Genomic DNA, 16,202 nt, shown 5'->3' with positions numbered 1-16,202 from the left:
CCAGATTTCAGTCCCAAGCTCCTAAATTAATGCTTAAAAATGAACTGATCTGTCTGAATAAATTAGACAAATGTCTATAACTGCTTTGTTTTTGGTGTGAATAGGCACCTAATAAGTCACCTGTTGCAATGAAAGAGCGGTGATTAACAACTGTGTGGAGATGACTTTTTTCATAAGAAATCCTGTGGAGGTAGTAATCACAAGACCAGAGAAACAGTTACATAACCTCCATCTGTTCCTCCTCCTCCTCCAGCAGCAGCTGCACTGCTTTTGTGAATCAATGAAAAACAATGTGTTTCAGGTGTTAAGGCATGACAGTGCCATCTGCTGCGCTGTGGTTTGTACTACATACAGCTATGCTTGTGTTGACCTTCTGCGCGTTGCCATAGTGCAACACACAAACAAATGATCATTTAGGTGCAAATAGTACATATTGTCACATCATTACTGACTGGATCTCACATATAAAAACAAGTCTTACAGTGTGAGAGGTTTAAGAAGACAGTTCTTATACTTTCAGTTAGCTATATATCAGTGTATTAAAACACAACCTGCAAATAGCACTGCTGCTGATGTCAAATGAGTTGTAGTGAGTGTGGTACAATTTTCCACGGTCGGCTATTTTGTTGGACAGAAGAAAACAAATATGTTGAATGAGATATGAATTTAGACACCGAAATCACACATTTTTCCTATTAAAAGGTAAATAAATTGTATTATGAATACACATTGCTGCTAAAAAGGAGAAATAGATACAAAAACTCCAACAGAACCAGCTCATGTTACCACAGACACACATGCTGTTTACTGTATATTTATTATGTGAAAAAAACAGCAGATTAGGTCTGAAGAGTAACACAGTTTGGCTTCTCTGCTGCCCTTTTTTTTTTACTGCTGTGTTACAGGTACTGATGCAAAAAAAAAAAGGCAAAAATCAGTTCACAGATCGACTCAGAATACAAGAAATTGCATGAAAAGTGTTTGAAGTTCAAAATTTTATGCAGAGGACCTTCAAATCAACCTGATCAAAAATTTTAAAAATTGAATTTACTGTAAGCATGCACACTAGCCTCAGCGGTTTCATCGAAGAGAACTCTTGTTAAATTCTACTAAAGTTGGCAAAATGGTGACATGAGACCCCAAAGAGACAGGTAAGAGGCAGCTGGTAAATTAAAAAATAAACGTTGAACCAACAATCAAAGAATAATGCCTATTTTAACTGCTCAACATGAAGTTGTCTTGTTTCTTGTTTTCTCTTTATATTTATTTTACAGTGAAATATTTAAACCAAAGATTGCATGCTATTATGACTCAGTGGTCATTGAAATAGAGATAATCTTGATGCAATATGCGTCATTTTATAGCCTTCACATTTTTCCAAAATTTAACCCGATGTATTTGGTATCTTTGGGAACTTTAGGATGATGTTAAAATGAAGATGTGTGTGTTGGCTGATGAGTTCATCATGCACAAACAGCAGTCTGATGGTTATAAAGATGCTTCATTTGTACAGTATAGTTACATTTACTTTTAAAAATGACAAATTTCACCAGTTATTTAGATTAATAAATTACATCGTTATTCATAATTCAGTTGAGTTCATCTCTTTATCCACTAAAATATTTTGGTTTTATTGTCCGATTAAATTGTGGGCCATGTAATTGCAATTGTATTGTAAGACTCTGTATATCCACCAGGACCCAATAATTGAATGAGTTATTGGATGCAGAGTGGATAATAACTGCAGTCCGGGCAAACATTTTTTCTTGAATTCAATCTGTAGGCCAGCTGAGCTCCGGATCAGTGTGCGCGTGTTTTCCACCAGAGGGCAGGACGCTGCGGCTGCGGCTGCATGGACAAACAGGCTCCGGCTGGGTTGGCCTCATCAGGGGCGGATGTTTTCTCAGTGCAACTTCCCAATCTCCCCTCCCCAACCCCCCCAAACCCAGACCAGACCCAGGCCCGAAAAAAAAGACTCCAGTTCTCCTCTTAAGTATATCATCTCTGGTTGTCTGTAGTCACCTCTGCCCACACTTGGCCCTCTGCCTCTTTCCTTCAGCAGCAGAAAACCGCACTTACTGGAAACTGCACAGAGGGGAATTAAAGCATGGCCAAAGGCTATTAATTGATTCTAATTTCACACATTTATATGCATTTTTTTTACCATTGAAAATGACCGATTTGACGCATTTGGAGCTGCGAATAAAATAATAATAGATGACTTTGAATTCGTTTTGTGCTGATGGTTTCTGTCTGTGCTCGGAGTTAAATAATTCCTCTGCAACTGCGGCAGCTTTAAACCCTGCAACCCCGCCCCTCAGCACTATCACATGAATCTGGACCCAACAGTGGATGTGAAAAAAGTTTGGAGGTCTCGCTGAAATCACTTTTCTCCTGCTAGTTTCACATATGTGTAGTTTTTTTTAACTTGAAGGGGCTTTTTAGTTAAAGTTTGCAGCGGAAAACAGAGTCAGTCTGAGTGTTTTTTTCCCGGCTGTGATTTCTCCTATTTATTTTTTCCCTGCAGGAGTACGCAGAGAGAGAGAGAGAGAGAGGGGGGAAACGGTCTGACTGCTTGAAGGTATGTGGGAGGCATGTAACGTGTTGTACGCTGCTGAGATTGACTTTTGTCAGCGATCGCTGCTTTAAATTGCGCTCACTCGACTTCTTTATCCGATCATTGAGTTTCTTGTCACAGCCGATCAACTTCCGAGATGTTACAGCTTCAAACAGACACGCAAGGACACAAAAGTTCAAATGGGGTGGGGGTGGGGGGATTTAAAAGTGTAAACAAATCCGACCATAACTCCAGCAGCACTCAGGCGCATCTAGTATGAACGGGCCTGGCTTTTATTCTCTCTGTTTGTTTGTGCGATTGAACTTTTCGACAGATTTGTTTCGACACCAAACTTTGGCGACATGGACGCGCACCGCGGCGCGCCTCCGGCCGGGCAGCAGATCGTGCACGTCCGCGGGGACTCGCAGACGGAGCTGGAGGCCCTCTTCAGCGCCGTGATGAACCCCAGCAAGTCGGCCAGACAGCCGTCCTCTCTTCCCATGAGGATGAGGAAACTGCCGGACTCTTTCTTCAGGCAGCCGGATTCCCGAGGACACTCCAGACAAGTAAGTGCCGCTCACTGCACCACACACACCAAACCCTGCAGACGTCCACCAAAAAACACATCAACTGCATGAAGTAGCCTACACTGTATACACTGCATTAAAAGACTATTGCAGAACAGAAGCGCAGTACACTGAGTGATCAGAATTATCTTCTCTAATATAATCAAATATTACCCGCTGTGTGTCACACTGTAAAATCTGACAAGTTGGATCTAGTTTTTAAAAAAATCTAGGAAACCAGTTGCCTTGAAAATGTAAGTGTATATATGGTTATTAGTCTAAATGTATGTTTACTTCATGTCTATTGTTAAGTTTACTTATAATGTAGTCATATTTACTTAATTTTGTGTTTTTGCACAAGTTTTTGCAACTTAAACAAATCTTTTGAAATTTTAGCAACTTCAAAAATCCAAGTTGGTTGTAAAATATCAATCGTATTTAGGTTTTTTTTAACACGTTAAGAAAACAGAACTCACAAGACTCCTAACTTCGTCATTGGCGAAATCCTCTTTGTGATGATCAGTTTAAGTGAGATTTACTTGTTTACTCAAGTACTATATAAAATCTGACAAGTTGTTCTTACTTAAAATTATCTAGGAAGCTGATTGCCTTGAAAACAGTAAATAAATATAACTATTAGTCGGATGTATGTTTACTTTACATCTAATTGTTGTGTTTACTTAAAACTCATATTTCCTTAATTTTGTGAAGTTTTCGAAGCTTTAACATGACAAGTTAAGTCAGTCCAACTTTTAGCAACTTCAGTTTTCCAAGTTTATTATGCCTTAAATCTGTATACAGATTTTTTTAAAGCTAGTCATCAGTGATATCTAATCAGTGATATTTGTATTATTTTATATTTGTTAACAAAACAGAGCTCACATTAATTTGTTCAGTTTATGAGCCAGAGTCAATTATTTTTACTATTTCCAATGAATTGTTTCAATGCAAATTGACTTCACCAGCTTATAATAGTTTAAATATTCAGTGTTTAGTTAAGTTTGTTTACTGTAAAATCTGACAAGTTGATCTTACTTAAAATAAACTAGGAAACCGATTGCTTTGAAAAAGTAAAGTAAATATAGCTATTAATTTTCAGTAAAACAACAGAAATTAAAAGTAATATCTATCTAACTTTCAGAAGGATTATATGATGATCTCCAGCAATAGCCACATACAGGGCAAATTTGACTCAACTAATCAAGGTGGGTTGCATGATAAAAGCATCATCATATTGGCAGAATTTCAGGCTTATGTTGATATATTTGTTTTAAAGTCTTTATCTGCCCACAGTGATGACGTTTTAATATGATCACGCATCCCTATTGACAATCAGGATAGTTGCAAATGCTTGAGATTTATATTTTTTATCGTTCTGGCTCTTTAAATACCAGGATTTGCTTCTCTTCCCTTCTTTATATCATTGTCAACTAAATGGCTTATGGTTGAAGTAGCTGCCTTAGACTTGGTGAAATTATGAACAGTAAACAGTAAACCCTTTTTTTCTGTTTTACTGGCGGATGCACCTGCAGTACAGGCAGATACTATCCAATATGCCTGATATTGCCTTACGGACCGAACACATTACAAACTAAGCCCTTTAAAATAAGCACTCATTTGGATTAACTCTTGTGTGTCAGTCCAATCAAATACTAAACATTTTGAGGTTCACCAAACTTAACTAGAGTTAATGTAATTTTATACACAGTGACACTGGACAGTTAACCACCAAACCAAAAATATATTTTTTTTTCTTAACTGTTGTGCTCTTTACTAATCAAGATTGTTTTGGTGTGAATTGCAAAGTGTTGGAGATATTGATCTTAACATCAATGTCTCTTTCCAGAAATCATGACCCGTTTACTCAAGATAACCAACAGACCTTGCTGTGAGCAGTTTCATGCAGGAACTATTTTCTCTCCTCCAAACTACACCTGCCAGCTACTGCCGCACAGAAGGAAGTGTTCATCTACTCATTCACAATAGGATCGTGCTCATGATAGGGCAAGACTTAAACGGTAATAACGTCTTCCTTGGCTGAGCTGTAATGTCAGCTAGTGCAGTAGTGTGTGTGATGTGGTTCGATAAAGAGAATAGTTCCTACATGAAACTGCTCACAACATTTGCCGATTGTCTTGAGTAAGTGGGACGTGATTTCTGGAAAGAGACATTCCTGTTGAGTTTTTCAAATGTATTTTTTGGCACTTTTGGCTCCACATGTCAAGTAACATCTAGTTCCAAAACAATCTAGGCTGATAAATGGCACCACAGGTAGTAGGAAAAATATGTATTTTCACATTTGTGGGTGATCTGTCCCTGAAGGTGTTCCTGTGTAAGGAAGCCTACTCATCTGAGATTAGATTAATGAATTTATCATGCTTAGAGCAGTTAAGGTATACAGTTGATGTAGAAGCCACAGTGAGAGTATATTCTCTTGCTTTTCACTGATTTCACTTTTTTGCCTGATCTTCCCAAGACTAGAAAGAAGTCACATAGTTTCACTTGTCCTCCTGACTGTCTGTTACAAACAAAGATGCCTTTCCAACAACTTAAATTTTACATTATTTGTGTCATTACCAGCAAACACACTTTGACTGTATCTCTTAGACTTGCAGGTGTGGTTCAGACATTATAATTTCTGAAATTTGTTGAACTCAATCAGTAGGCTACTAAAAATCTGGTCAACTAGTGATTTATCTGTTCACCAAATTTCACAGAGAACTACAGAAAGGATTTCCAGATAATACAAAATAAGATAATAAACAAAATTATAAAACTAAAAATGAAAACATCATGGTTGAAGTCATAAAACTGTATTTCAAAATAAAGCCGCAAGTCTCACTGTTATGTTAGTTTTTCACTTTGGCTCTGGTTACCATCCAAACTGTTTTCCTCCTGCTGGTTTATGTTTCTGATTGCCGTTTGCGGCTCGTTGTGGGAGTTGTTAACCTTGCTTGTTTCTCGTCAGGCCAGTTCGGATGGAGGCGTGTGCGGCTCCCTCACTCCTCATCACGTCCGCGCCCATTCCTCCCCTGCCTCCCTCCCAGTCAACTCCCTCTCCACTCAAGCAGCAGATGTAGCGGCTGCACCGATCATACCTGACGACGTGCCACTCCCCCATGGTTGGGAAATGGCCAAAACGCCTACTGGCCAACGTTATTTCCTCAAGTAAGGTTCAGTTTATCAATGTGTTTGATCTGATGCACTGTAGACCAATGGAAGTGTTAGAAAGACCCAAAGAGTCTGTTTTAACGTCTACATTTCCACATCAGCACTTCTCCTGTTTATAGCAGCAAGCGATGATTATTTTGAGTCTTTAAATGGTCAGAAACAATGGGAAATACCCCTCATAATACCCCACATTCTCAAGGCGATGTCTTCAAATAGCTTACTGATTTTCCAGAAATTAAAGTTTCATTAATAATCAAATAAACAGAGAAAAGAAAATTAATTTGAACCATTTGAGAAAATTGATTTGATTTCTTTCAGAAAACATGTGTAAAAGACAATCAGCAACAAAATAAGCAGAAAAATACTTGAAAATTAAAAACAAGACAAGTAAAAACAAAACAAGCAAGAAAATGAACTGAAAAGGGGTGCTATAAATTACAACAAACAACAAAACAACCATTTTTTCAGTAACATAATTTAAGAATTATAATTATAATAATTATAAATATAGTTTTCTGGACATTTTTTTCCTATTTTTGTTATTTCCCCCATTTTTAATATAATTTTCAGGGCATTTTTTTTTGTTACCTTGTACTAATTTTTTTGTAATTTGTGGGACATTTTTTGTTAAGTTGTTCATTGCCTTTTCTCCCATGTTTCTGAAAGAAATCCTACCAATTTTCTTAGGTTTCAAAGGGCTAAAAGGCTTGTGAAAATAATCTGAACTCAGCACAAGAAAACTGGTGTCAATCCACATTTCAACTACTCTCTCCTGCACTAATCCTGTTCAAAATGTACCAAGAGAAGTTTCTTTAGATTTTCAATGGAGTTCTGTCACATTACAGAAAATTTCCTCCTTGAATATTTTGCTGGAGAGAATATGATTAAAAGTGAAAGGAAACTTCAGCAGCAGCACAAATAAAACTGTAACTCAAACTAATCAGTTCCATGCAAACAGAAAATGTTCCAACTAGTTTTGCAACCTGTGTGGTTTCAGCCAGTTTCATTCACGAGAGCATATGGCCCGACAGCTCACACTGCTGTCAAAGGCTACTGGTAGTACAGGTAAAGCAGGTCCGAGGTAAAAACGTGCCTCGTGCTTCTTATCCATCAGGTTGCAGCGGTTTTGACAGATGCAGATATGTTTAGACTTGTTGTGTGTTCGCAGTCACCTGGAAAAGACAACCACTTGGCACGATCCTCGCCTTTCGCAGCTTCAGTCGGCTGCAGCTCCGCATCCCATCGCCGGCACTCCGGTCCACGCCCACTCCCTCAGCAACCCAGCACCCACTACACAACCACAAAACATCAGTCCAGAGACAGGTACCACTCTGCTCCCCCTCCTCACCATCCAGTTTCTTTTAAAAGCAGAGACCTGCTTTTCATGGTCACCTCCATCAACAGCGGGTCAGGTCTTTGCTGCTGGGTGCGGTTTCTTTGGGATTTTCCTTTTGGTCTTTACATTTCCATGGCTCTGATGACTTTACTGGATTTTCACATTTATACTGTAGATTAAAGACTGATAGAAACAGTGACAAAATGAGAGATGGGACTCTCAGATTTGATTTATTTCTAAGAGCGTCCCATTAAACTAAGAGAAATCCATAATGTTCAGGAAACAGCGGTGAAAGCAGTTTAGTCCTACAGCTTGTTGGACCATAGTTGTCTTTGACTGGATTCCAGTGTCAAAATTTTAAAGGGTCTGTTAAGCCAAATCACACAAAAAACAACTGTTTTTGTAATTTTGTTAATTTCTGCTTTCATAAAATGGAAACAATAGAGAGCTCAGAGAGAGAAGATAGAAACAAGACATAACATGAAACAAAGGTCACCTGCCTGTAATGATGCAATCACATGGTCAAATTTTGCCGTAATTCCTCCTGTCCATACGGGACATTCGTCGATCCCTCCATGGACGTATATTAGATTTGAATGGATTTTTTGGATTTTGTCTCCCCATCTCTCACACTGCAGGTATGTTAGAAAGAGATTTCATTATGTCCATTATGACCAGGAGGAATGATTACAATGAACAAAAACAATGTACCTGACAATTGTTTTAAAGGAACACTTCCCCCTGCAAATGATTATTTATGTATCAATGACTCATTCTGTGTTTTGTTGACTCCGAGAAGAAAACACTGTTTATCTCGCATTTCTCGAGTGAAAGAAGAATCCAAAAACAGAGAAAATTCTTGATGAATGGAATAAATGGTTGCCAAGTTTAACAACAGCAAAATTATATTAAAAAATCTGTTTACAAACTCTCACACAACCAGTGTAATCCAAGTCTTCGGTATCTAGTTGTATGCTCAATATGCTTTTGATTTTAAGATGAATCAGAATCAGAATCCGGTTTTACTGCCAAGTACATTAACATATACGAGGAATGTGACTTGGTGATTTTAGTGCAAAACAATTTAACATAAAGGACAGAATAAAAATAGTGAATTTAAATAGAAGAGGACATAAGATAAAAAAAAAATATTGAAGCAATTTAAATATATAAAATAACAAAAAAGAATATAACTGTCACAAAATGTACGTACAAAAGGTGCACTGAAGGGATTGTACAGTTTTTAGGAAGTATAGTTACAGTGCAAATATCTTAAGTCTAAATAATTAAGTTGACCTACAGTGTGCAGTGTTAAGAAATCCAGAGTCCAGTGTGCGTTAATGTAATGCATAAAAACTGATTTAGCTTAACACTGTACTGCAATGCATTGCATTTTCCTGCAAAAGAGTGCGATTTAAGTCACTTCTGCATGAACATTCGCAGGCATGGATGAGCAGTGCACCTGAGCTGTTCCATGTGTTTTGGAAGTACAGAGCTTACCACTGGATGACTTACACCACACAGGTGTGAGAGTTTGTAAGCAGATGATTTGATGTTAAATTTGGATCCCATTAAACTCATCAAAAATTTTTATGGCATGCACATTTCGTGGACTGAAGTAGTCTTATAAGAACAACTTGAAAAATTTTGAACTCATCCTTTAACCCCCACGTCACAGGGGCTCCTCTGTTTTTGACATATCTGTCTTTTTTGCTGTTACTGCTGCATCCTGTACAGTGGACATGAGTGAAATTAAGTTGTGGCACTTATGGCATTGAAATTATTAAAGCAGCTATAGTCAATATTTTTATGTTATGTTAACAGTGGATCACATGACTACTTGTAAGACTTTTAAAAGGTCACTGGTAGTGATGAACCCACATAAACTGATCATCCAATTCTGCATTTTCCCCTCAGCTCTACAGACAAGTTAAGCATTTTTTAAGTTTATTGTTTTGGTTGTCAAACCTGCACCTTAATTGTGCAGAGATGTTACTGTTCTGTTTTAATTTTGCAGTTTTGCTGAACAGACCCTTTAAGAGTATCCCTCTATTTTTTCCATAAAGAGCAGTATTGCATACTTAATACTGATTGAATGTGGTGTTTTTACAATCCCCCACTCACTGAATTCAGATGCGCATAGGTTTGGTGCATTTTTACTCTACAGAATATACTATACTGCCGCTCTTTACCCACTAACCTTCAGTTCTAATTAATAAACCTCTACAAACTAGAAGCTACACAGACATTTAAAGACATGGGCCAGATTTTTACTTAATCTACTCTCAGCACTCCATGCACTCCATCCACCATTTGCCTTCTCACTGTGTACTTTCACTGCTATTCAGGTCCACTGCCTGAAGGCTGGGAGAAGGCTGTGACTGCCGATGGAGAGGTGTACTACATCGATCACATAAATAAGACCACCTCATGGGTCGACCCGCGTCTAGGTAGCAAACTATCAAATTTGTGTCTCCTGAATTGACAATTTTTGTTTGTCAATGAGAATTTTTTTTTTTTGTTCCAATATCCACCATCACAAGTTGCTGTACGGCAACAAAAAAATAAGAAAGATCGCAAAGTTCTTACAAATTTTCCTCATATATGAAATTTCTAGAAATGTTTACTTAATTATCAAAATGTTCTCTGCCTGTGAATTTTATGTTGCAGTCCAGAAGATGAACCCTGGCGTCCTTGGCCTGGGACTGCAGCAAAGGCAGGAAAAGGAAAGGCTCAGATGCAAACAAGGCCTCCCTCAACAAATCACACAGGTCAGAGGTCAAATAAAACTGTACTTGGATATGCCGCCAAAAAAAAACTCAAGCATTTCATTTTAAATCACACAACACAGTCTTTACTTTGAAGTTATTTCTTGTGTTATCTGGTTGTATTTTGCAGCATTTTTAGTCAAGACTGAACAGTAATTAAATTGTTTCATGGAAACACAGTTTGAGTTTTTTACATGTTGTTATATAAGCGTGTGTGTGTGTGTTGTAGGAGGCCGGAGGAAGGAACCAGATGCCCGGTGGGATGGACCATGACAGGAACGCACAGACACTTCACCCCTCGTCTCTGGATGTCAGAATCAGATCCTCAAACCACGAACCCACACTTAATGGGTGAGTTTATGTTTTATTTTTTTTTATGTTAATTTTATTTTAGTGTACATTAGATCGCCTTTTATTGTAGTGTTAATTGTCATCAAGCCATGGTAATTAAGGGACAATAGTGGAAAAAGTATATATATTTTTTGAAAGCAGTATCATAGTGTAGAAATAATCAATTGAAAGTAAGAAATCTAAGGAGTGGCCACTTTCAGAATGTTACCCAAATAAAGTATTTATCACTCTCACTGTCAGTTTATATTATTTTTTAAATATGTATCTGTCAAAGAGAAGTGCCAGTAAAAAGTAATAATTATTGTTAAGGTATGATCCATAAAGCATCCTGACAGTTCAATGCAGAGTTTCTGCTGATCACTCCAGTATTTAACCCTTTGAAACCTGAGAAAACTGGCTTGATTTCTTTGAAAAACATAATTAGAAGGAAATGGGGAACAACAGGGAAAAACAAGAAAATGATCTAATAAATCTGTAAAATAATTTTAAATACAGAATCATGCTAATTGTGTAAATATATTTTAGTTGAAGACATCCATTTGCTCATGATTCAAAGGTTGAAATACTTCTGAAAGGTGTCTGAACACAGCACAAGAAATGTGATGTCAATCCAGATTTCAAAGGGTTAAACAGATGTTTATCAGACTTACAGGAATGTTTATGTGTGTGTTCTTGTGCAGCGCTCACTCTCGCAATGAGAGCACTGACAGCGGCCTGAGCGTCAGCAGCTTACCCCGTACGTCGGACCACATGTTGAGTTCTGTGGATCACATGGACACTGGTAATACACACACACACACACACACACACACACACACACACACACACACACACACACACACACACACACACACAAATGCATGCTCTTGACTCATTGCTGGGGTTCCCTATTGACTTTTACGGTTTCACTTTAAATAATTAATCTTAGAAGTAGGAACCATGATATGCCTGTAACTCATAGTAACATAACTCATAGTGAAACATAGATGATTTCCTGTGACTAACTTTTCTAAAGACAATGCAAAGTAGCATTTGTTAATTTGTTATCTAAATCGAGAACAGCACGCCCAAATGGGTCGATAATAATGAGAGGAGCTGTTGAATGTAGAAAAGTGAGAACATTTAATGTGCTAATTTCATGGAAAAATCCATATTTTTAATGGCTGAAGGCAACAGAAAAAGGCTCAGACAGGTGATTACTTTGGGCTGCAGCATGATTTGAGCTTAGCACTCTTCCTGAAGTAGCATCCAAATGATGCTTCCTATGTATGTGCTTCCTATATATGTGTCTTGTGCTTATATTTAGCTCCTCCAGGCTCACTGTTCATGTTCATCTTCTTCTCTTGACTTTCTCTAGGCGACTCCGGCGAGACCTCCGCGATGACCTTACAGGAATCGATGCCTGTGCTGCCGATGTCTGAGGGCGAGGAGTTAATGCCCTGCATCCCAGAGGGTCTCAGTTCAGACCTCCTGATGGACATGGAGACCGTTCTCTCTGGGTCGCACATGGACAGAGACAGCCTGCTCACCTGGCTATAGACACACCATCAGATCATCAAACCACATCAAATCTTCATAACATGACTGAGAGTTCTGGAGAATCTTTGGTACAGAACAGCGTTTCGGAGAGAATATGCTACTGTTGTGTGATGGATCCCTAACACTACTCGCACCCTGAGGAACGAAAAACCTGACTCTGGCTGAAGGTGGTAAGCTGCTGGTGTTCTTCTCTTTTTGGGCCTGGGTTTTTCATAGATGCATGACGGAGCATCCATATTCTGACAACGCTCCTTTCTTTTTAGTCATCAACCTCAGATCATCTCTGGTGAAGTGCGTCACGGCTAATTTTAGAGTGCAGATTTATTTTATTATCCCCACTCGGGTAATAGTGTTTGCTGGAAACTTTTAAAAACACAGTGTCGAGTCAGTGAAGTCTGCATGTTGCATTTAACAGAAATGCAAAAAGGACATGTTAAAAGAGCATTAAGAGATATTTAACAATAACAGAAGATGCAAGGGATGGGTACTGATAAGCTTTTATTGATACCAATGCCATTATCTAGTCTTTATGTTGGTCCGGTTCCTTATGTATTGCCACATAGATTCCTGCTCTGTTTTCTGAGCTGGAAAAAAGTAGACCCACACAGGTTTTCAACACAACTCTTTCATTATCTCTGAGTCCACATGGTCCAGAAACAGTAGCAAATATGCGTTATCATCTTACAGACATTACAAGCAGCACTGTTGTCATCTTTCTTGATGAAATATAGCCACACTTTGGACAGCTGCCTCCTCTCTGCTGTGACTCCCTGTTGCAAGTTTTCAGCACTACAGATGCACAAGTTTGACATCATAATTTTCAACTTGCAACTTTCAGAAAAAAACATGTTGGTATTGATAACAGGAATTGATGAGCTCAAAGGCAGGCATACAATTCCAATGGATCTGACAATAGGAACTGTTTCTTAATTCCCAACCCTAAAAGATATTCCCCTCAATTACTTCATATAGCATTTGGGATAAAGAACAATATTTAGTGCTACTACCTCAAAGCAGCCTGTAATTTGGGATTTTAAAGCACTCAATTATCTAAAACATGTACTTAAAAAGCGGCAGGACTAAGAGCAAGAGATAAATTTAAAGAATTTAACACTGCGATGGTTCCATAAACCAAAAATCTCTGCTTGGAAAAAAAACAAAATGCTCACATAACCATTGGGAGAGGACGCACCCTTGTGGTGAAAAAATGAAATATTAAGAACACTAACAAAGACAGTTTACTCTTAATCTTTAAAAACAAATGCTCATGAGCTAAAAAAAAACAAAAAACAGTATTAAAGCAATTATCAGAGTCACCTATCAGTCTTTTTTTGGAATATCTTTAAGTTTTTTTGTCATTAAGTCAAGAAGGATGAGCTTTATTTTTGGTGACATAGAAGACTATCAAATAAAAGCCTGTCAGAAGATTTTACATTTAGAGAAATAAAGTTTGCAGGATACTGGACTTTAGGCACTAAAGCTACAGTAAAGTGTCTTTTTAGGAACTTTCTGTACAGGAGGGAGCACTGGAATATAAAGAGGATCTACAGTAAATGAGCATGTGTTCACTATAATGCAGTCCAACACAAGAGGAAACTAATCCTGACGCATCCGGTCTTCAGATTGATTTAGTTGGTAGATGACGCCCTGAACTAAAGCCGCCTTTTATGTGTCAAAAAGCATTTCTGCTCTTTTTTAAAATTCAGTTTTATTTCATAAAAGTATGTTTAAAACAGTCAGAAAAAACTTGCATCAGTCTTGCTATATATCACCTTTTTTAAGTTGCTAATAGTCAGGTTTTGTTAATAATGTTTTGTAATGGATTGCATTTTATTTTGAAGAGCTCCAGTCATTCTGTCCACTCCAGCATTGAATATAAGCTTCACAAAGATAGTATTTATTGGAGATTTGTTTTATTGGATTGCATCATATTGTACAGTTGTAATATTATTCTGTCCACCCCTTGTTTAAGAAAAGATGCCACAGTTGCCATCAGGGCCTGAATGTTTTCTCTCCTTAGTGTGCAGCAGATTTTAGCTCTCAGTGGCTTCTATAAAATATTCAATTAATCATTTTTCTCACTTTCAACACTATTGACCATGTACATTCCTATAAATCCCCTTTTTTAACATCTTTAGTGCCTATTCATTCAATGTCATCATAGGTTTGTTCTTCCCGTTGAAAGACATACACCAATAACCATAAAGTTTTAGCTCCCTCACTACAAAACATCTTTACATTTATTTCCAAAATCAATTGACAAACTCTTGCAACTTGCTTTTTATATCATAACTTAATGTGGTTTTGTATTGTGGTGGATCACAGTATCATTATACGTTTCTTAAGGACTACAATTTGCAGAAGATCATTACGGTTAGTTGGAAGAGAAAAATAAATGATATAGGGCAATATTACAATCATCTTTAAAAAATTATCTCCTGCATATACAATCTTCAATTTTAATCTATTAATGTGTCAAAACAAATACAAAAAAGGTTTAATATTAAAAAAACTCCCTTCCATTTCTTAATATTTATGAATAATCCTGACTAATTTAAAAGTCTATGGTTACACTGCATGACAGAAGCAAGTTTTAAGATCCTGCAAATATAAATTCACATTTTAAGGATTAGATGCCTGAACAGTACAAAACACATTTAAGTTTCCAAAGCAGAGTAGTGTGGTTTGCTTAATACTAGCAGTGATGTAAAATGTGTGTTGTAAAAAAAAAACTAAGACATGCAAAATCACTGGTAGAATCACTTAGAATTATCCCTGTCAGTGCTATTAAAATATTAGTCGCTACCACTCAATAGAGTTGTAATTTCCTCAAGTTTTTTCCACTCTTAAAGAGCTGTTATGTAAGTGGGAAGGAGAAAATGTCTGTGCTTAAAAAATGGATTTCAGTCAAGCAACATACTAATTGCGGATGCTGTGTTCTTGGTATATTTTGTTCTAACTGTTTTAGTGCTTACTGGTGCTGTAATACATAAGGCAAACATCAGTAAGGGGAGCTCCTAAATTCTCCTCTTTTAGTTAAACTATATAATAAATATATAATCTGTTTTTTGTGTTTTTTTTTGTTATCCGCTGGGTTGTTTCTGCAGTGTGTTTATGTTTTATCTGAATATGAAGCTGTTAATTATCAGTGAGAGCATTTCTTATAACCAGCTTCCTGTTTATGTATACAGTATTAAGAGGTAAAAACTTCATTCACAACATCCCCAAATATAGAGCCAAGTCACTTGATCTTTTCTAAATTAAAGTACCATGGGCCTTACTGTTCATACACATAATGCAACACACTACCTAGCCTTTTATTTATCTTAGCATGCATGACACTTGCAATGTATGTTACATATAATGATGTTTTATTATCCAATTTACAGAGTTTGGAGGCAATCAGTCTTGTTTTATACCTTTTTATGCATGTGCTTTATATAAATATATTTCCTCTTACTCTCACTGTAATCATTTTAAAGGTGTTTCTGTTAAATAAACTTTTAATTACATCTGGCAAGTAGTTGCTTCTACTTTCTTGTCCATGCTATGGTTGTTAACTGGCTTGCATTGTGTCTGTAATTTTAGTTGCAAATAATTTAATTTAATTTCACTGACGTCAGTTGGATATGACAAGTAGGGGCTCTCGGCTAGTGCAGACTTGAGTGGTACTTTGTATAGCTTGGTGCACGAAGAAACCTTTCATGCTTGAAATGTATGAAATCTGTAATCCTGTATCCAAGCATCATGTCATCAAAATTTTGTCATCAAAAACACTATGAAAACAAATCTTTGAATATGCCAGTGTTTGAATAATAATAAACTTTGTTTTAACCAGAACTGTTTACAATAAGCATTTTAGTCAGTCACTTTGTCAGAAATCTATTTTGATGGGTAATATTGTGATACATCAC

At 37.2% G+C, this 16,202-nt stretch overlaps 1 protein-coding gene across 2 annotated transcripts; it reads left to right on the top strand.

Moving 5' to 3' along the window:
• The first annotated feature begins 2,293 nt into the window (after positions 1 to 2,293).
• On the top strand, positions 2,294 to 15,800 carry LOC121952340 (transcriptional coactivator YAP1-like). Of its 2 annotated transcripts, XM_088088536.1 has the most exons (10): positions 2,294 to 2,371; positions 2,528 to 2,581; positions 2,892 to 3,123; positions 6,092 to 6,291; positions 7,463 to 7,617; positions 9,979 to 10,080; positions 10,301 to 10,401; positions 10,628 to 10,749; positions 11,430 to 11,530; positions 12,107 to 15,800. In XM_088088536.1, exons 3-10 carry the CDS (start codon positions 2,920 to 2,922, stop codon positions 12,286 to 12,288), a joined length of 1,167 nt encoding a protein of 388 aa, XP_087944662.1. In that variant the 5' UTR covers positions 2,294 to 2,371; positions 2,528 to 2,581; positions 2,892 to 2,919; the 3' UTR covers positions 12,289 to 15,800. The 2 variants fall into 2 exon arrangements, with proteins under 2 accessions (XP_087944662.1, XP_042354888.1); XM_042498954.2 differs by lacking the exon at positions 9,979 to 10,080 and having other exon boundaries at positions 2,333 to 2,581.
• Positions 15,801 to 16,202: the final 402 nt, after the last annotated feature.

The sequence above is a fragment of the Plectropomus leopardus genome, chromosome 15 (genome assembly GCF_026936395.1).
Source record: "Plectropomus leopardus strain MGB_pleo_1.0 chromosome 15, ASM2693639v1, whole genome shotgun sequence".
NCBI lineage: Eukaryota > Metazoa > Chordata > Actinopteri > Perciformes > Serranidae > Plectropomus > Plectropomus leopardus.
This window is presented reverse-complemented; position numbering and strand designations above follow the sequence as displayed.